At 41.6% G+C, this 21639-nt stretch overlaps 1 protein-coding gene across 1 annotated transcript in view; it reads right to left on the bottom strand.

The window, feature by feature from the left end:
* Positions 1 to 21639, bottom strand: part of EGFR (epidermal growth factor receptor) — a 155190-nt gene that overhangs the window by 34469 nt on the left and 99082 nt on the right. The window contains 7 exon segments of the mRNA XM_032181591.1: positions 327 to 443; positions 1323 to 1464; positions 2397 to 2515; positions 5704 to 5772; positions 7600 to 7734; positions 8594 to 8780; positions 10684 to 10835. Coding sequence (XP_032037482.1) covers positions 327 to 443; positions 1323 to 1464; positions 2397 to 2515; positions 5704 to 5772; positions 7600 to 7734; positions 8594 to 8780; positions 10684 to 10835 — 921 coding nt within the window.

Below are 21639 nucleotides of genomic sequence, written 5' to 3'. Positions count from 1 at the left end.
CTTCTCCCTCTTTGTCCCATTTTTGTTTTATTCCTGTTGATGAGATATTGGAAAGGGCAAACAAAGAAGGCAGATGTGCAGGATACACACGCACATGAAGTGCAGTTTATCTGCACAAGTGTACTTAACAGCGTATCTCATCTGGAGAGCATGCTCTGCAGGCATGCTTTCTGAGTACACGGTTTGTCAGACCTGCAAACTATCAGTGGATGTGCATATTGAATTTGCACTTGGAGATCTTAATTCAGGTCAGACCCCCATGTACTTATTCTAATAAATCACCTATCATTTCAAAGCTTTATTGTTTCATGCCATGCTTTTTATACCTTTGCTGCATAGCCCGTCACACTTTTTACACTTCCGAACACCATTTTCTTCCACTTCATAAGTATCAGTATTGCATGAACGAACGCAGGAGCCATGGTCTGTCACCACATAGTTGTCTGGAAAAACAAAGGATGACAAAGAACATTGAAATACAGGCGGGATGCATCAGGAGATGCACATGTATGTCAATACTAGGAAAAAGAAGTTTTTTTTTAACTTTTGGCATACATAAAGCACAGGCATTAATTATTAATTTTCATGTCCTTTGAGAGCAGACAGACATGCAGTGCTATCACCATTTTACAAGAGAGGGGAACAGTCGCAAAAGGGTAAAACAACATTGCAAAGGACAGACTATGCAGCAGTGCTGCTATCTGGATCAATACACGTCCCTTTTGATCCCTCACCTTCACTAACTCTTCCAGGGTAAGGGCCAGGAAGGGCAGTAGTAAACCTCAGAAAGGGATACCAGTTCTGTATGTTAAAGTCTCTCTTGCATTTAAGTCTTGTTTGTTTAAGAGACCAAGGGCATGGAAAAGTGTGAAAGAAAAAGCAAGCATCTGTAGAGGAAGCAATGATCCCAGGATTTCACAAAGAGTATTTAAACCAATGACTTTCTATCTGTCATAAATAAGAACCAGTTAAGAGTTGATACTGCTTCAGTAATCCACAGGATTGATCCCATATGTCTTTCCTGGCCATCATTTTGATGATTCTCATAAGATGTTTTTTCTCCTCATCAAGAGAGAATCTTCAGAAGTCAGAGTGTAACCGCTAAAAATCAGGGAAGCTGATGGATGCAGGAAGACTGAAGAGGCTGTCCTCTTTATCATCTACTCTCTCATTCTTGTTACTTTTTCCCAGTTCCCTGAGAAGCTGAGGAGAACAAGCAAGTGCTCCTGCACTTGGCTGTAACACAGAGGGTGACACAGGTCCCTTCCCACCTCCCTCGAAGCCTTCACCTCTTCTGTGGCAGCAAGCTGAAATGAACTTACGTGGACATTCCCTCACACAAGTGGCTCCAAAGCTGTACTTTCCATCAGGGTTGACATCCATCTGATAGGTGGTGGGGTTATACAGGACCAACGGGGGACACGTGTCCTTGCACGTAGCATCATCCCGAAACTTGCGGCATGCCTGGCATTGAACAACAGCACCATTAAAAAGCTACCAGGGTTTCATATTAGCTGTTTAAAAACACTCCTATGGGCTCAGCTGCTTCCTCTTAGCTCTAACGGAAATTCTGAGCAACTACAGGGATGGTCCTTTGTGCTTTGGAGGTGAAAAGGTGTTTCAGGCACCCTTGGGCAATTTAGTTTGATATTTGAAAGAAAAGAGTGAACGTGAGGTTTTCTTGTTCTGAACAAGAAACCTTGGCACTCTGGAGGAGAGCTGCTGGGATTCACGTGGGAACAGGAGTGAATCTGCATGCCTCAGACAGAAGAATTTTCCCTACAAGCAGTAACCAGATCAAGACAAACGGTACTTTCTTGGCCAGCCACTTTTTAATAACCTCAATCAAATCAAGTTCTTTCCTGCCTATTATTGACTTTTGTGGCTGAATATTAAACAGAAGATGTTCTATTTGGCTGTAGGTAATGAACAATTAAGCAGGTTTTTACGAAGGACAAGTTGGTTCTTCCAACCCAATCCTGCATTAAATTAATAATTATTCCCTCCTTCCCTTTATTTTACCCCGGCTTTCCAGATTAAAGAGAATAACTCTCTTCCCTGTGAGCCAGTAAGGGCATCCTAGCCATGCGATTTCTCAGATTGCACCAGGAATACAGATAACAGCAACAAAACACAAACTAGACAGTTGCTGTGGGAATTACTTGAGTGTCACTTAACTTAGAATGACATATAGTGCAGAGGTGGGGAGGAGTTAAAACCACAACATGTATCAACCCACGGAAACTTCTGTGGAAAAGCAATGGCATTTTTTATTCCTAAAAAAGTTGGATTTACTCCTTCCCCCTCCACACCACCAGGGTCCTCCAGACCAGATCTTTTGTGCCTGCCCCTCTGAGCCAGGTTTTCAAGCACTGATGACGTTGTAGCATCATTACCAGGCAGTCGCTTTCCCGAGGCCCTGTGCACCCTGCAGCACACTGGTTGTGGCAGCAGTCACTGGGCACCTTTCCCCGGCACCGGCCAGAGCACTGCTGAGCACAGATGACTTTTGTTACTGGAAGACAAAGAAGTAAAAAGAACAGGAATTAAGAAAGTTTAGGCTGAATTGTCTGCAATGAAATTGATAAACATGGAGAAAATGTCTCATGTAGAATCTGTCCTAGAGTTTCCCTGTGGGATGCATATTCTGTCCTCAAGTCAGGAGAAAGTGAGGAAGGGTGAGAGTTGGTGTGGGTGGTGGGGATGTATTTTGCCCTTAATTATCTTGGCTCTTGTGAGGTGCTAAGCCCTCTGGTCCCAGCCAGCACATCATGTCCTGCTTAGAAAGAGCAAGAAAATTCTGGGAGTCATTGCAACTTTCAGCTGGGTAATAGAGCAGGGTTTGGCTCCACTTTATTGAGCTAATCTGCTACTACTGCTGCTAGCTTCGGGAAAAACACCATAACAGGAGAAGTGCCAGAGTTCTGTGCTATAGTGGGAAACTATACATTGTTGGTAGGGTGCTAGGATTCCTTTAATGCACTAAAAATACATGTATTTCTGAAATTTGCAGAGAGAGGGGACACCCACTCAGCAAACTGATCTCATACACATACTATATTGTTTTTCTTTAGGCTTCAATTTCTTGGCCAAATTTCTCATTACTCAACTCCCACGGGGTTTGCACCAGGGCAACCCGAAGGAATAGCAGGCCCTGATTCAGCTTTCTACAGGAGAGGGAAAACAGCCTGCAATATTTTGTTTAGAATCAGGAAATCATCTCAATTTGAATATCAAGCAGAGAAAACAATAATTACAAGAATAAAAAAAAAAAGAAAAAAGAAAAAAAAAAGAAATAATGGCTTGCATATGTTAGTACAATGGGCCAAAGGTCTGTCTGTTCCCTACAAAAGTTACGGATCTGCAGACCCTGGTGATAGGCACCTGACTCCTTGGTCAGGGGAAGTGGATTGCTAACCCGCTGCACCACAGCACCCCAAGCACCTCAGCTGTGCAATAAATACAGTAACTGCTACCAGCTTCTCAGATGGGCACAAATGGGTTACAACATTAGCAGGAGTTCCTGTAAGTCAGAAACAGATGGTTGTTAATTAACAGAGAACTATCAGAAAATGTAACCTGCTACAGGGTACACAACCATAATTATTTCTTTTTAATCACACTTCCTATCTTTTTCCATTATACACCTTTGTACCCAAGCTGTATTATTTCATTTTTTCTTGTAGGTCTGTAAGCAAGATATTGTATTTTCAAGGAAACATAAGCTCTACACTACGCATTAGATTCTCTGATAGCAATTCCTCTGTTCAACCAGAAACAGGGGAATAAAAGGCACATTGTTCTACATGAACAGCATTTTGATAACATTTTTCTCATAAGCATCAGCAGGGGAGTAAAACAGCTCATCACTTTGATAGCTATTGACTGAAGCTTCCTGCTGGAAACATGTATCATGGCAAACGTTTATATTTCATACAGAATATCCCACGTTCATCGAAGGAGAAAGATAAATATCACACCAAACTTTCCCACATATGGAAATGTGGGATACATTTTCAGTTGGCCAGATTCTCAAATGCTTCAAGAGGAGAGCCAGAGCCTGCAAATGGTTTCATTTTATGCACTCTGACTAATCCTCCCAAAGCCAGTGAGAGTTTGTGAGTGCTGGAAGTCTGCAGGATTGAGACCTGACATTTTGCAAGCCCATGGGACAGCTGTGCTGTCTCAATGGCAGGGAGCGACCTAGAAAGACCTTTGTGTGCGCAACCACTGTCCACCTTGAAAGCAATTCACTGTGCTTGCAAAGGCACAAACCAGTCTCCAGAGCTGACCGAGAGAAAACAAAGTTTATAGTAAATGAAGAGGGAGAGGCTCTATGTTCTTTTTTTTTCTTTTTTTTTTTTTTTTCTGTAAGCTGAAGAAGTTGTACAGACTTGACTTGACACTTGGAAGCAAGAAACTCTGCTCTAAGTCATTATTTACAATGGAAAAACCTAAGGCAGGATGTTGCTCTCATTTGTTGTAGTGTAGATCAGCAAACTTTCCACTAAACTTTACAGGGTTACACAAAACTGTCAGGCAAGAAGAATCATAAACAGTGTATTTCCCCAATTGTTATACAAAAAGGAAATAATGAAGTATCAAAAAATTGAGACTCTCTTCCTCCTCAACTTTACTTTAGGAGAAACAAAGCCTTGAAAAATCTCAAACACCTCTGACTATATGTTATGTACCCTCACAATATCAGGCAAGCAGCCTACCTGCAGAATTTTACAGTGAAACACATGCAATCGAACCAAACAACCTCACAATCCCAATGTCTCCATTTCAAAATGAAAAAAATGGCTATACATTTTCAGAGGGCCTTGAAAAGGTCGTCTGAGTGCAATATGTAGCATTACTGCTCATGCGATGGTGACATAATTTGCATTTCTAAAAGAAACCTAAAGGGATGTCAAAAAAGGGAATGAAAGCAAAAATCAGGTTATGTTGTTGCTTCTACTGTTAATCAAAAGCATTGTTAAACAGCCAACAGAACTGCTCTGCTGGCAATAGCTGCAACACAAACAATTCACCTTGCAGCTACTGCATTCTCTCTTATATGGTAAAATAACTTAAAGGATAGATGTTCTCAAGTACAGATGGGAGAAAGTTATGGGAGGCAGATAAAAGCTTTCAACGCAGGAAACAGCTGCAATCTTTTCACTCTGGAGAAATATCTCATCTGCCAGGAAACCCAGACCCACGTCAAACCACCTAAAGACTTCCCATCCAGAAGCAGAGCTGCTCAGAGGGACCAGAGTCGTGGATGCCCCATCACTGGAAGTGTTCAAAGTAGGACTGGACAGGGCTTTAGGCAACCTGATCTAGTGGAAGGTGTCCCTGCCCATAGTAGGAGGGTTGGACCAGATGATCGTGAAGGGTTCCTTTCAACCCAAACCATTTTGTGATTCTGTGATCCCTGTGACTGAACTTTTTTGGAGCAGGAAGCCCTTATGTGCACATGTGATATAAGAGGCTGGTTTCAGACCCCTTATCATGCCCATTGGACTGCGAGGAGAAGCAGGCCACGTGTGTTGGTGGTATGCTTCAAGGAGTTCTAGCATAGCAGGACTGAGAAAAGGACCAGTGTAAAACACTTGCTGCTAGTGCTCACTTGACAGGTAAATTATTCAGTAGATAGAAGGTTAGTCAGTCAGACTGTAGCACCCAAGATCATTCTTAATTAATCTGCAGGCTTACATGTCTGGCAGTTCTGTTCACCAGCACCCCAGCAGTGGTCCTCTGTGCAGTTCGGATGGCATTTTGGACCTAAAACATGAGAGTGGAGCATTATAAAAATGTTTGCTGTTTAAACCCTGGATGACAACATCATAGGTGTCACACAAAACAAAACCTTGAGCCTTCAATCTCAGTAAAACAGGGGGAAAAGCAAGCCTCTGTATACTGGTGCTCAGAAATTTTGAGAGTTGGACCTCAAATCCTTATCTGTTGTTCATCACTGGATTCCTACGTGCAGTTCTCCACACCTTTTAGCAAGCAAGCACAATACCCAGACAGTCTAGCTGACGAAAGAGGAGTATTTTTCCCAGGAACTGGAATCTCAGCCACTGTCCGACTGGGCCTTAGGCTTTAATTTGCATAAAACTGCAAGTCACTGCTGGCCTGCAGTCAGGCATGTGCCAGCTGCTTGCTGCAGGCCACGTGGAAATCAATGCACATTTCTAAGAAGAAAACAAAACCAACTGGATTTGCAGGCAACTGCCAGCTACTCTGACCACAAAGCAATTCTACTTGTCTGCTTCGTGCCCTCCTCCTGCCTTCTGCCAAAAATACTCCTCAGCTTAGGTCTATGCAACAGACAGACAATCATTGGAGAAACAGCAGGATGGACGGACACCCTGCGTGAACTTTGATGTTGTTCAGTACAAGGATATCAGTATTAAGCATCCCTTTCCCACCTTTTCCTCCTTCCTCTTCCTGCCATGCTTACTATTCTATCTTTTTTTACTCTTAATGACAAGCAAAGTCCCAGAGAAACAACTTATTTTAGATTTCAGGATCATTATTAAAACCATAAATGGCTGTCTAAGCAGATTAATCTGGAATTCACTACATTTAAGAGGCATTTCCTATTAGAGTGATTCCTCCTGCTGGTAACACGTGATTCTCCCTCCCCCTCACTGCCCATCACATAGCTGAACAAATGCCAATACTTATCCAAGAGCTGACTGATTTGATGTGGGAGCAAAGAACTGTACTTTTTTTTTTTTTTTTTTTTTTTTTTTTTTTTTTAAGTTTAAAAGTTAAAGGTTAACATTTCTGCGGTGTTCAGAGTCAGGCTCCTGTGATAACTTATGTTGTTCACAGCCCCTTGGTTACACTGGGCTCCGCAGCAAGTATGTCAACACAGAAGCTGGCTATTTGGCTCCCCAGCAATTATGCAACTAGAAGATAAAGAAAATGTTTTCCACCAATTTGCAGTGCCAAAGGTGAAATGTTCAGAAATGAAAAGAAACTCTCCTTCCTATGAGGTAACTGGGGATTTTACAAGGGATTTGTAAGCCTCAAGGATTAGTTTGAGCATACTTCAGGCATATAACACAAACTTTTAAATATACAATTTTCTTCCTCCTGATCTAAAGCATCAGATTTATCTGCCTCTTATCATAATTTTTGCAACGATTATCCATTCAGCCCAAAACACCAGTGTTTTACAGCACTCTAATAGAAATCTGGGCCTTAGAGCAAAAAAAGGCCTTAAGTTCCAGAGGAACTTATGTTCCAGGGGGTGTTATAAACCTTTAAATTAAAGATTTTACTTAAAATATTTAAATAAAAGATTTCTAGGAAACAAATGATTGCACATTATTCTGAGTTGTGTGGCTGTCTTTAAAGAAAAGCATACATATGGTACTGTATGAAAGCAAGAAAAGTTTCTTTGAGCTACGTGTTAAGCAGCAAACCATGATGAAAACTACATCATATGCCAGTTAGGAAGAATTTCCCTTGGAAGAAGGTTTGATGGCCCTGCATGCAAGAATTGGTGGACCTGAAACCCACAACACAAAAGTCGAACTGTTGGTTCTTCTCCCTGAAATGGGGAAGCACATCGTGTTTTGGTAAATTAATACTTACAAGTAGACAGGTTGCTTGCAAAATCAAGTACTGTGAGAGGCTTTCTGCTTGTGTCAATGATGTCATTCCATAGGACGGTGTCCATGTTACACAGTTTGGGGTTGTTGCTGATTTTAACACCTCCATTGAGAATTTCTGCCATGAAAAGAAAAAAAAAGTAATGAGTGAAGCCAACTGCTTAAGTCTTCTCTCTCAGGTTTAAAGAAAGGGAAACAAAATACAGACTTCTTCACCTTCATTACACTATGCTGACAGAAATGGACAGTCTGCATGGCACAGGCACACCTGAAGGTGCAATTAATACCGGGCTCAGACTGACAGGTTTTTGAGGGTTGGCAGCTGTTGGATGCCACTTAGATGTCACTACATGTTGTTTTACACCCAGTGTCAGCTACAGAGGCCACAGCCCTCAGCAGAGATGGCAAACAGGAATTTGTTTTTACTTGCTGCACCTCATGGTCCAGCTTCCTCTTGCAAACACTTCCTTTTAGTGCTACCAAGCCTGCATCAACTGTTGTGGCAGAAGATGAGGCATACAATCTGTTGTGCTGCCTCTGCTACAGCAGTTGTGATCTCTGGTAGAGGTTGAACTAGGCATGATGGTTTGCACAGCCAGAGACAATGTAAGACCCTAAATCTGCAGCTCTTTACACATCACCAGCTCCCACTGGAATTTAAAAGAAAATAACGAAGTGTACACATTGGAATCAAAGAATAAAAAATAAGAAGTGAATGATTCTTTGCCATTTTGGGGGACACAAATCTCACCACCCTGTGGCTTTAGACTTTCTGGATCTTTTTGTAATGGAAAACTAGGAATTTTCTTCATCTTTTGAAAATGGCTGTGTAGAAGGAAAGCAAGTAGGAAACTGGGAAACTACATGCAGTTTTTAAAGCACTGACTGGGAGAAGATCTTTGGTTAGATCTTGATACCAATAACTGTATGGCTGAAGTTTACTTTGTGGGTGCCTCCACCTCTTGCAGTCATCTCACCTGATAGCCGTTTCATTGGTAGCTCTCGAAGCCCCTGGGTTTTATTCATGTGGTAGTTGGATAAAACTGCCAGGGCAAAAGAATTGTCGTAAAGCACATTGCCTCGGATAATCTGGAGGTTTTCAAGGGGAATGACATCCACCATGTTAAGCGCGATGAGCACGTAGCCTGCAACCTCCTGTATGGTCTGAAAGAACAACAGAAGAAACAAGGAGCTTAATCCATAAAAGTTTTCTACAAGCCAGCGTTACTCCCCTTGACAAAGATGCTTTCCTTCCCTCACTTCTCCAATCCACCATCTTTTAATTTTAATGAACAATAAAGCACTTAATCTCATTAAATAAATAAATATATCAGAGAACAAGAAGGGACTATGTGGAAAAGGGAGTTGAGAAAACCTGACTTCATGCTTGTATTCTGTATTTGATTGATTTGATTGACTCTAAGAGCAGCTGCCAGAGGGTCACTCCAAAGGGTCTGCTTACCTGTATCCTGTCTCCAAGCGAGGGCAAGCAGGGATGCCTAGGGGATGCAGGAGAACTGGGCAAGCACATACGATATGCCAACTGTGTATGATTCTTCCCCTGAATACTTGCCCAACCTCCAACCATTTGTAGCAAAGACTTGATTGAGGTTTTTACTCTCTCTCTTCTGTGCTCCTTCCCTAACCAATGCTCCAATGCTCAGCAGAGGGGAGGATCAGGTGACCATCTCTTTCAAGTAATAGGTAATTGCAAGACAAAAAAACAAGAGAGGCACTAACCTAGGATGTAGGTTAATGCCTGTCTTGTACTATGAAATGTGTGCATTTCTGTCTCATATGAAAATCATTGTAAATGAAAAATCCTCAGACTATATCTTAGGATATTCTTCTGCTCTGTGAAGTCTACAAGTGGTTTTTCAGGAGACCTTTTATGTTTCTGGGGACACTGAGCTACATGTTCAAGTTGTTCTTGGAAAGAAAAAAAGCAGTACTGTTGGATTTATAACCCATATGTCTGAAACATTGCTTTTCTGATGTTCTTTCTTATTACACTAAAGCTTTTTTTTTGTTGTTTTGTTTTGTTTTTCTTTTTCATTTCTTTATTGAGGAAAGCTCATGTAAAAAGATTAGTCTTCTGAACTCAGAGTGCTGACCTGCTCATTCAAATCTACCATACAAGAGCTCTTGGTACCAGATATACATTAGTCATGTCAAAAACGTATCTTCCCCTTCCTGCTTCTTTCTTTGTAAACCTCCTAATCTGATAACCAGCAATGCCAAAAGCAATGCATTTAAAACACCTTCTTTTAAAAAATATAACTTAAGGTTTGAAAATGTTGCTGGCATCCTGGCAGTGGGGGAACAAAAGGGGACAAGGGGGAACTCCTTGTCTGGTCGGTGTCTGCTGGTGGGGGCGCCCAGGGGTGCCCGTGACAGGCCACTCCTCCTCATGCTCCAGCTGCATTTTGACATCCATCCTGTCTGTTCCCCTCCCGTCTTGCTGCTGTAGCTCAAGCAGTTGTACCCAGAACAAATGTTGCGATGGGAGTAGCCCGTGCGTTAAGTGCAGAGGATTACCTCAAAGGTCACACAAAAACGCAGCTGGTGCAGGCCGCAGCTGCCTGCCTGTTTGGGATGCTGGCACTGGTAGACTGTGAGGCACTCACCACCATGGCAGGGAAGGGGGTCACAGCCTGGAGGGAAGGGTAACAGCTTCCACGTTTCAAAATCTGCCATCAGAGGGTTGCCACTCACTGCATGATTTGCTTTACCCAACTGTACAACAAAGGCTTTTGCCCTCTCGCAATAAGACAATGAGTAAGCACACAAAAGTATTTATAAATACAAAGAAACCCATCTGCATGGCAGCCAACACAGTTTGGGGGGCAGTGCTTGAAAAGCTATTTCTCAAAGTACCTGATTTTGTATATTTGAGCCTAACTTGCAGCCTAGATACATGCTGAAATTGTAATCTGTGATTTCTCTGACAATAACTAACTATGTTTTTGGATCACCACAGCATTTTATAGGTAACTGATCCATTGCACTTAAAAAATGCAATAAGGTTCCTTTAGCAGGAAAGATCACATTGGCCAAAACCACTAACCTTCAGGAAAGAGAGATCACGATTGTGCTCCACGTAGGTAATCTCCAGGTTACTCAGGACCACCTCACAGTTGTTGTACATCCTCTGCAGGCTGGTGAAATGGTCTTCCACATGCCCCAGCTGGGTCAGCTTGTTATTTGTTCCTTGACATACTGTGGAACAAAGAAGAAAGCTCCATGAAGGAAAGCAAGAATAAGTACAGAGTAAAGACTTATATTAAAACATCTCCATGCTATGCAATAAGGAAGAAAGAAGAATAATACATAAAACAACGTTATAGAAGACTTCACAATACTTTCCGGGTAGAAAACTTCATCCCAACTTTGTTCTTCAGTGGGAGCCAAAGTAGTCCTTCATCTCACCATTACTATAACACATCCCTAGCCTGACCTCGTAGCTTTCCATAACACACTGAAATAACTGCATTCTTTTAACTTGGAAAAAAAATAATGAAGTGATACTTTTATAGAATCATAATTCCTAGAAGCACCAGTCACAAACTATAACACCATTGTGTGGGGTGCTATAAAGCAGATAACAAAGACACTTGACAAAGCTGGAAATAAGTTCAAGAGGGAAAACACCTGTTGAAGGTCTACCAAACAACTGATGTTTCATTAGTAGGAAAAATAACTTAATAAGCAGTGATAAAACCACATGTCAAAACCAGTCACTGAACATGTATTACTTCTCAATGCAGTCATCACCATTACAGAACTACACTGACAACATATGAAATTTTCTTCATCCATGTTTGAAACAGTCCATTCACTCACATTCTTCCATTATTTCTCTTTATATGTCTACATAAACATCACAGCACTCAGGATCAGAGTGGCAACTGTTAGTAAATGGGGACAGTTTAACAAGGACTGTGATTACACCATTTAAGTCGCTTGTTACTACATGAGCATCAAGTGTAGAAAATGACCCTTTTATATATGTCTCAAATTTCTGTAATGGATGAGAAATTCTTAAGCAGGATTTTCTGCTCCATTTTCCAAGTTAACTGCTCCAGAGTGTTCATGCTTAAAATCTGCATTTATACTCCTGAGTATTACGACCACTAATTATCAACCAGAGTCACAGGAGAGGTCTTATTCTGTGGAGTGGCCACATTTTGAAGGCAGAACGTTAGAAACCTTGTCATATACAGGTCTGCTCTGGAAAAGGCATTGCTGTTGGGGATGGCAGTGAAGAGGCTTTGCACTGGCTGGAAAAGTCAAAGAGTCCTCCCAGAGGTCTTCTGGGATTTTGAGCGGTATTATCCTCCAAGGTGAAAACACGGATCAGGGATAGAGCACAAAGCTCAAGACAGGTTCTGTGCAGAAGCTGCAGTTTTTATGTTACAGCTTGAACCCAAGGATAGGCAGAAGGAGGAGCCCTGGCTTTGTCCTCGAGACCACTCATGCCTACCTTCAACTCTGTGCAGCTCTGGCACCAGCTGGACTGTGCAGCCAGACAAGCCAGGCCACTGAAATGAGCTCCAGGAGAAACAGCATGCACTCAGATCTGCTTCCCTTAGGATCACAGAAGTGCTGGCACTCTGAACTTGGGTCAGCCATCCTGATAAACATACTCTTTTTCACTGCTTTCTAACTTGGGGCTGATGCAGCAGGCTGAGGGCATGGTTGCACACATGCTTCTCCTTCTCCCTCTCTCACGGGGCTGCTCAGTGAACCATGCCAAAGAGCTGATCCAAACTCCAAACAATGCAGAACAATAAACAGATCTGGCCAGAAGGTATTTTTAGCTCAAGAAACCTTATCCATTTGGGTCACTGTGGTGCACCATGAACTCCTATATTAGAAACAGCCCTGACAATGAGAAGAAGGAGCAGGTAGCCAGAAGAAGCTCACCAGTGTGTGAAGCTGCAGAGGAAAACCCAGACGTAACAAGCTCTGACAAGGCTTTGGGTCAGTCCACCAGGACCTTTCTTCCCTTTTCCTATGAGTAAAGTCAGTTTTGATGGCTTTCTACCAAAGGTGTCTTAAGCCACATGCCAAAACACATACCCTCCATCAGGCACATCATGTCCTCTATGCAGTAAACAGAAGATGTAGGAATAACATTTCTTAAGATCAAAAGTAAATAGGTTGCTTCTGTTAAGATCGCAACATTATATGGCCAGGAGCTTTCTGACCACCCTAGAGCAGCTCCCCCCCTAACACACAATGTTTTATTTGCTCAGAGAGATAGAGGGTCAAGTCCTTATTTATTGCAAAAAGATTTAAGTACATCAAAAAAGTGAACTCAGTTACAGCAATATTTACCAAATGAGAACCTGGGTCATAAGCACGATATGCTGAGCAAATAGAACCAAAATCAAACAAAACAACCTAGACACTGTTACTGAACTCAGGCAAAGGTATTGAATAATTTTCCAAATAAAAGGTTTTGAAAGAAAAGAAAATGGCATGCTTATATGTGATGAATAATACTATTTCTGCAATTTCTTTGCTTATGGAAACTGTTCTGAGAAGATACATGCTATAATTATCTGGAAATAATACTAGCATGAACACCATTCTGGCCAGAGGGGAAAAAAACAACACCAACAAATTGTAGTGTAATCTTCAGAAGTAGGCAATGTAGACTGAGATTGCATATTTCAGGTAATAGTAGCAGGTCATCTTCTCTGGCCTATGCCAAGCTGCATCTACTCTGGCCACACAAGCAATAGAAGTACTCTGTCACACACAGTGCAGCACTGGCCTGTCTCTGCAGAGTTTAAAGCAGGGCATGCATTCATGAGTGGATGGACAAATCATATTATGATTTAAACTCTGTTAAGCTTTATGTATTTGCTCTCCACTGATTTTGATGCCAGTTGCATTCATTACATACTTTTGTTTTAATGGGTAACAGAACCAGCACTCTGTAGTTTTCTGCAGTTTTAGAAGTCAGTGGTGGGAATGGATTCTTCCATGGTACCGCTGGGTACTGTGGTAGTATATCTCACATAATATATGCCCCATGTGGGCGGTTAGACATGGCTCCAGTACATTTTAGATAAAAGGGAGTGTGTGGGGGAAAAAAAAAAAAAAAAAAAAAAAAATGTTTCCTGATCATAATTCATGGTGAGATTGTCCCCAGCCAACAGAAAGCTAAGATCCAGATCTGAACATCAGCATGGGATGATCTCTGTAGGATGCAAACTTTGCTCTTATCTGTTGTGTTAATTTAAGAAAAATACAGCCATGTGGAAATTTTTGACAATGAGTATTCTTCCCACTGTCTGCAGCAGCACAGGGAACAGGGCTGCCCCAGATGCCTGCAGGCTTACCCTGTGGGGCAGCAGTGCGACCCACCACAGCGCAGCATTTCATTTCCATGGGGTGTTGCTCTTAGCACCTGTTGTGCTTCCTAAATACCTGAGTAATGTTGGTGTAGAATCAGTTACAGTATTACCTCAACAGATAGCCTAAAAGAAATGCTTGCTCCCCTTCTGTACCCCAACTGGGCTGTGAAGTAGCATTCCTAGGTGATGCAACCTGGTTCAACCTCTGCAGCCCTCTGCCTTTTCATTGTTTAAAACTGTGGGGAAGGTTGCTGGTTTCTGCTGAGCACACTGTTGTGCTAAGAACTGGGGCGAAACCAAAGCATTTCCTAAATTACATTTCTCCACAAGTGATTTTAGGGGTAATAGAATGCACCCATCCCATTATAATGCTAAGCAACTGTATTGTCCCAAATCCATTCTAACTCATATTAACCAAACTGGTCCTTGCAGCAATTGCCCTGTGAAATCTGTTTTGATCTTCTCCCCAGAAAATCTCTGATTACTGAAGTACCAATCCTGTCACGCATATTTGTCCCAGAGTTTACAAAACCCTGGAGAAAGCTTTGAAACAAAATTACCACCAATCCCCAAATCATCATCTGTCTCTGTCCATGTTTTGCCTGTGCTATCCCCCCCACGCTGCTCTGACATACATATCAAAATAATAACAAGGCAATTTCCGAGACACCCAAGTCCATTTCCATGCTTCAGACATCACCTGTGGCTCTATACTACCTGGCATAACACATTTATATACCTTACCCACATGTTTTCCAGCCATTACTGACAATAGTGCAAAACCCACAAAGAAGAGATTCTCTGGTTATTCTGCAAGCACATTTATAAATTTTAATCTCTTGTTGCTTGTGGTAAGTTCATTTTTGATTCATTTTGGCATTTTTTGGAAGAGCAGTACCTGCAAGAGCATTTGCTCCTGATGCACAGATGCCTCTGAAGGCCAGGAGAGAGAATGGCTGTTGGTCTCCCAACATCAGAGCTGCCTGCCACCAATTCACTTCAACAGCTGCACCTCCACAGCCCTGGAAGGAGCTTGCGAGGGAGCTGTGGGGTATCCAGTTATGTGTACAGCTGTGTTCACCATAAACTGTCCCAAAAACCTGCCCTCAAACCATCCCAGTCAGCCCTGCACAAGGCATGGGGGGATCCTGGCCATGCCCTGCGTATCCACGCTCCTCCCTGGGAGCCACAAAAGCCCTCTGGACTGCCGTGGAAACCAGGGAAGTGTAGCTAGCACTATCAAACAATCAAGATAGTGGCATTTCAGATTATGAGGCAGCACTAGAGCAGAGAGAACATCTGCCACGATGAATAACAATTTCTGATAGAACCATAGAATGTTTTCTGTAAAGAAAACAGGGGTGAAATGTCAGATGTTCAAAAAGAAAATGACATTTTGTTATATGTGATTAGCAATTTAAATAGTAGCACTTCACTTATTAGCCAGTTCCTTAACACTAGAGAGAGATGTGGTGGAAAAATTTCTGTATTACCAGGTTTCGAGTGTATTTTGCATATTGAGTAAGAAGTTCAAGAGGGAGGAAAGTCCACATGACGCAAAAAGAAAAACAAAGCTGCTGTAACATGCTGTGGGAAGTTACAAAAAGGAAAGGAAAGGAAAGGAAAGGAAAGGAAAGGAAAGGAAAGGAAAGGAAAGGAAAGGAAAGGAAAGGAAAGGAAAGGAAAGGAAAGGAAAGGAAAGGAAAGGAAAGGAAAGGAAAGGAAAGGAAAGGAAAGGAAAGGAAAGGAAAGGAAAGGAAAGGAAAGGAAAGGAAAGGAAAGGAAAGGAAAGGAAAGGAAAGGAAAGGAAAGGAAAGGAAAGGAAAGGAAAGGAAAGAAGTGAGGAATACAAATAGTGCTCAAGTGCTGGCAGATGTTTTCCCTTGAGAAGAGTGGTTACAAATGCATGCAACACCTAAAAAGACCAGTTTCAGCTTAATGTCATCAGCATTTGGGCACTGGAAAAGTTGCCACAAAAGATAAATTATTATTTTGCACATATTCAAATATGTTAATTTGAAACATTGTGAAAAACAGCCCTGTGTGGCTGTTCTAAGTCCCTGCCCAGAAGTGTGGTTTAGAGTAATGCAACTACTGAGATTAATCCAGATTTTTAGACACACTGGGAAAAAAAAACAATGACAAGAGGTCTTAAAAATACTTAGATGGAAACTAATTGTAAAAGTGACCCAAAACAAATGCCATAGTGAAGAAAAAGAATATGCCCTAACGGAAAGCTTTCCCAGATGGTTTCTTATTTGTATTTACTTGATGACAGTAACTTTTCCAGCTAAATCTAAGTTTAAGTTTCTCCTGCTCCCATTAGGAGTCAAAACCTGCCCTTCAATGGTAAAAGCCACATTCCTAAATTGTAGGGACAGAGGCAGTTCTACAGCCAGTTGGCCTGATTGCTGGTGTCTTCACCCGAAAGAATAAATAATACAAAAAACAGCTTGCTCCTGAATGAAGCAGATTTCTTCAAAATCGGAACATTTCTGACAATAAGAGATTCTGCCTTATGAATTCCCTAAGTGTTCTCTCCCCCACCCCCCTGCCCAATACTACTTGCTGATATTTTTGTTTTTCTTCTCTGTTGTCATTATTCAATTCACCATCTACAGATTAAGGCAAGATCAGGATGTGCTGAAATCAGTCTTTCCTCTGGCTTCAGTGAGAACTGGATGTTGGATTAACTTCTTCTCCCAATGAAACTGGTGCAAATTTGGAGCAACTAAATTTACACCGTAGGCTAGTCCAGAGTCTGAAGGAGGGATAAAGCACAAAAACAAGCTTTTCTGTAAAAAGCTCAAATTCAATAATGTGAATAATAGATCACATTTTTTTTGAGGAGGTGTTTCTATCAGGGTCCTGAAAGGTACTTGGTTTCATATCAGTTTTCTTCAGATGGGTTTGTCAGAGGTCTGTAGGAAATCACTGCTGACAATGTCTGAAGATGACACAAACATCTTTGGGGTTCTAAACAATAAAGAGAGACAGGTGACCTGCGCAGGCTGATTTGTATAATTTAGGAAAATGAGCTCTCTGAACAACATTTATTTGAAATATAGCCAAAGGCAAGGTCTCACATCAAAGCCTGCAGAACATGTAGTAGATTGAAAATAGGGACAAGGCATGTAACCTCCCTGAGAAGGACTTTGGGATAATAACAGGTGACCAGCACATGGCTTGATGCAACAGAAAGCCACAGACACTGGATGCATCAGCAGGAAAATACGGAGCAGGGGGAGACCTGCAGCCGGCATTGATTGCCAGCCATGCCCTGGCACGCCGACAGGAGCAGCCTCTGCACTAGAGGGCTCTCCTGTTCTAGCAAAGCATCTTCCAGCGGTGGCGGGAAGGTCCATCCTGGCTTCAACCCTTCTCCAAGGTGGGTTTCCCAGGCTGGTGAGCTGTGCTGTCCTGTCTGCCCAAGACTTGGCTTGTGCATGGAGGGGAAAATAAAGGCTTTTGGTCTATTACAAGTGCCATCACCAGTTAACTCAACAAACGAGCTGTTCCTATAATTTGTTAGTGAGCAACACACAATAACAAGGAAGCTTCATATTTATCGACAACTGTGCAAACACATATACACACAAATGATTACAAATAGTTTATATGGTTTATACCCACCAGTTATTAATTTTGTACAGAAAAACACACAGCTTCTTTCCCTGCCCCAACCCCCTCTGTAGAAACTCAGGCCACACTTCATGCATTATTTAAAATCGATGTTGGATTTTAAGTCCCCACCCCCTGAAGTTTCTCTGTGTGAGCTCTGTGGAGCATGGTGATGAGCCTGGCCCTACAAATCTATCCAGAACGTGATGTGAAAAGCGATGAGTTCGTGTTATAGCTTGCTGGTTTTAGGCCTGCGGTTCCCTATGCAGAGCGGTGCAATTGAACATGCATGCTCGAAGGCACAAAACTCTTCAAGTTGAAACACGCCAGCCACAGCTTGCACGTCTCACAGTGTACATACAACATGGCGAAGCAACACCAAGCACCACAAAGAGTATAACAACACTGGAAACAACTGTGTAGGAAATCGGGGGAAAGGCAGTGCTGGCAGTGTATCTGGTAACACTGGGTGGAAGTACTTCCAGATCCATGGAGCAGGGAAGGGCTGTTGTGCAGCACCACTCATGCAAAGTTCAGCCTTGGTAGACGTCTCAGAGAACTGCAACTGTTCTCAGCATCCACGCTTCATTTTGTGTTACTGTATTGCTGCAAGGGTTGTAAAAAGGCTGTGCAGAGAGCAGCAGCAAGGAGACAGAAGACCTCTAAGATGGCTCAACAAGCCTTTAATCCTGGGAGACGTGCATGGCATGGGCGTGGCCTCTCAAGATCTACACCAGGATTTTGGGGAAAACAAGAGGATGACAGATACATGAACTTGTACCCTGTGATCTGAGAAAATGCAGTCTTTGTTGTCGTTTGTTCTGGCAATGTCTACGAAACAGCAGGATTTTATAGCACAATAAAAAGAGACAGAAGATGTGTGCCCATGAAAATGTGGGACCAGTTTCTAGTTACATCAGCACTGGATTGTTTAAAATAGTTTCAAAATGAGTTAAAACTTCAGAAACAGGATTTAAAAGCGTGAAATGATGCTGTGAACATTTTACCATGTGGGGTTTCTTAGGACACTGCAATTGCTTATTTTCATTTTTGCTTTCCAATGAAAAGAAATTGCACGTTTTCCTTGATTTATATTAAATCAAGTCTTATGTTGAAACAAGCTGTGGTGCTCACAGATGTACTTCTGAATTCCTTGAGACTTAAATTCTATGTGAGCACTCATACACAGCCTCATGAAGGGTATGAGAAACCCATCACAACTGATTCCAAGTAGAAGACTAAAAGTTTGCTATTACAAATGCAACACATTCTCAATTTTTAACCAATAAGTATATATATATATGCATACACACACAAGCATATATATATATATATATATGCACATATGTAACTCTCCAAGGCTACTAGACTGACATCTCTAGAGACTGTAATAGATTTGGAGAACAACAGCAACCATCCAAGTGTTGCTCTCCACCTTGAACCATGCATGCCCACTCTCCATGATAACCACTTCCTTGCACAAATCTGCCCACTGAAGCCATGGCAAGTGCTGCCAGCAACCACAGCGTATGTTGGATCAAGCCTCTGGGCCTGTGTAGCTGCTTCAATGCACTATGCTTGCACTGAAGCTGCTCTAAAGGAAGTAACTTTGCAAATCCCAGTCTCACACAGATTCAAACAGGAAAGTTACAGAAAGAGAGTTTTATGCCCCAAAAGTCCCTGGGAGATATCTTGTCTCTTAGGAATGAGATTGCCTCCTGGAGTGAGACTAAAACAAGACAGGAGCAAGATAAACAATGTTTGCTGCTTCAAACACTAAAGGTACTGTTAAGTTATCTGTACTAACATAGTGAGCAGGCTCTGTCAAACAACTAAAAAGAACAAGTAAAAGCTGATAACTTTAAAAGGTTGTATCCATGGGAATGAATGTTATAGTTAACGCTTACATTAGGGCTTCCAGCAGAAATTTGGATATTTGTACATGTTGACACACAAGCAAGTTAATACATGCCGCTGGGTTTCAAAAGCCTACAATAATATTTAAGTTTAAAAGGAATGGTTGAAGAGAATATTAAATGTAAATGAGCATTGGATCATCTTCTGATCTTTGGTTAAACCCTGACTAAAAGTCAGTGGAGAGACTGCTCTTGAAATCAATGGGATCTGAATCAAGCTCTTATTTCACTTAATTTAACTGTGTGAAATTCAATAAATGAGGTAAATAGTCTTACCGCCTTTTTTTTTTTTTTTTTTTCTTTCTTTTTTTTTTTTTTTTCTGGAAGGAGGAGAGCTACAATTAAGTTTTGAAAGCAAAGCTGAAAAGCCACAAAGTGATTTAACAGCACCTGGGTAAGTTTTGAAGATGGAGACCAATTTATCTTCAAAAGTCTGGGAAGAAAAAACATTGAATTTGGTCGTTGCTACTATAAATGTTGCATGTTACAGCAAGTGCACTGCTTTTAGAGTTGGCCTTATTTAGCAAGACAAAATCTCAGCTGCATTTAATGCCAGATTTCAGTTCTGTGAAGAAATGTAAACAAGTTTGAACATTTTAAAATATACTTGAAATGCACGGTACGATACGTTACAGGCTGTTCACACTCTGAAAAAGTTCCCTCTCCATCTCTTGATTTGCATGCTTAGCCTCTGCCATGCAGACTGAGCTCAACCACATCCAGCCTTCCACATGCTCCTTCACCCTCTTCAGCAAAGAAACTGCTCAGTGGCTTAGTACTGAGCCCAGAAACTGCAATCTGAACTCCAGAAGTACAATGTTATACTAGATAAACCTCTGCTAATGCTCTCAGAGCTCTGCCTTCATAATGCACATTTGCCAAGGTCACAGAAAATGAGACGATGTAGTTAATCTTTTGTTTTGATGGGTTGTAGAATAGGGCACAGACACGGGTTTTATTTCTATCGGACCTTGCCAAAATAGTTTTCCCACTTCTCTCTGCTTCTTTCTTTCCATCTTTATAAGAGAAACATTGCAGCTCCTACGTGAAGTATTCTGAGGGCCATATGTACAAAAGGCTATAAAACCGCGGAAGACTTTTGAGGACCCTTATTTATCTTTTGTCTTTGAAAACACTAATAAAATAAACATTAACAAATGGGTCAATGGAATTATTTTCTTTTTTTGAAAAGGATTAAAATGTAGATACGTCAAAAGTAGATACATCATCTAGTACCATTTTTTGGGTCAAATTATTAATTCAAATATAAGCAGAATTTGTTTAGATGCTGCTTAGATGTGAGTGGTCTCCAACTATTAAGAGGCCAAATGCAGCTGCTAAATTTGATTCTGCAACTTGCCTGTCCCCATGGTTTGAAGAACAATGCTGCTTTTGTGTTCCTCATGGACCATTTCCACAGAGTCAGGTAGACAAAACCCCATGCACTTTTCTAACACACGCACATAAAAAGCTACTTGCAAATATGAAAATTCAGTTGACAACATGCAGATAAAGATTAAAAAAATAAAAAAATAAAATAAAATCACCCTTACATAAATGCCATAGAGAAAAAAACATGCCAGAAAGAAACTGCTGCATCGGTTCAATGAAAAGGGAGTAAATGTCCCCTTTTATATGGAAAGCTGTTACATTAGCTACAATGTAAGTTACAGCACAGAGTGTAAAAATGTTATCGGTAGAAGTCAGTTGCACTGTGCTTATCTGTGCCAAAGATGTCTTGAGGGGAAAAAAAAAATAAACTTTTTACTAGTGCAGCAAAATGCGTGTAGAGACATGAAAGCTTCACTGTAAACCTGATCTAATTCACTCCTGCTCCCACCTGCTGCACTGTTCCTGAGATGTTTGCCCTGCAAAAGATTGCACTCAGGTATTTGGATGGCTGGAGGTTTTTTGCTTTGTATGTGTACTTTGTATGTTTGTTTTGTTTTGTTTTTCTTTTCTAGAGATGGTCTAGAGGAAAACAGAGGGGAGCTGCTGTGTGAGGAGCAGGGAACACCACCAGCGTGCACTGTGGCAGGAAGATGGACCCAGCATCTCCTTGCCTCTGACGCTTTGTTCTGAGAAGTTGCTTTATAAGGGTAACTAAAAAATCACGTT

Source organism: Aythya fuligula, chromosome 2 (genome assembly GCF_009819795.1).
Source record: "Aythya fuligula isolate bAytFul2 chromosome 2, bAytFul2.pri, whole genome shotgun sequence".
Taxonomy (NCBI): Eukaryota; Metazoa; Chordata; class Aves; order Anseriformes; family Anatidae; genus Aythya; species Aythya fuligula.
The sequence above is the reverse complement of the archived record's forward strand: the minus strand, read 5'-3'. Positions and strand labels throughout refer to the sequence as shown.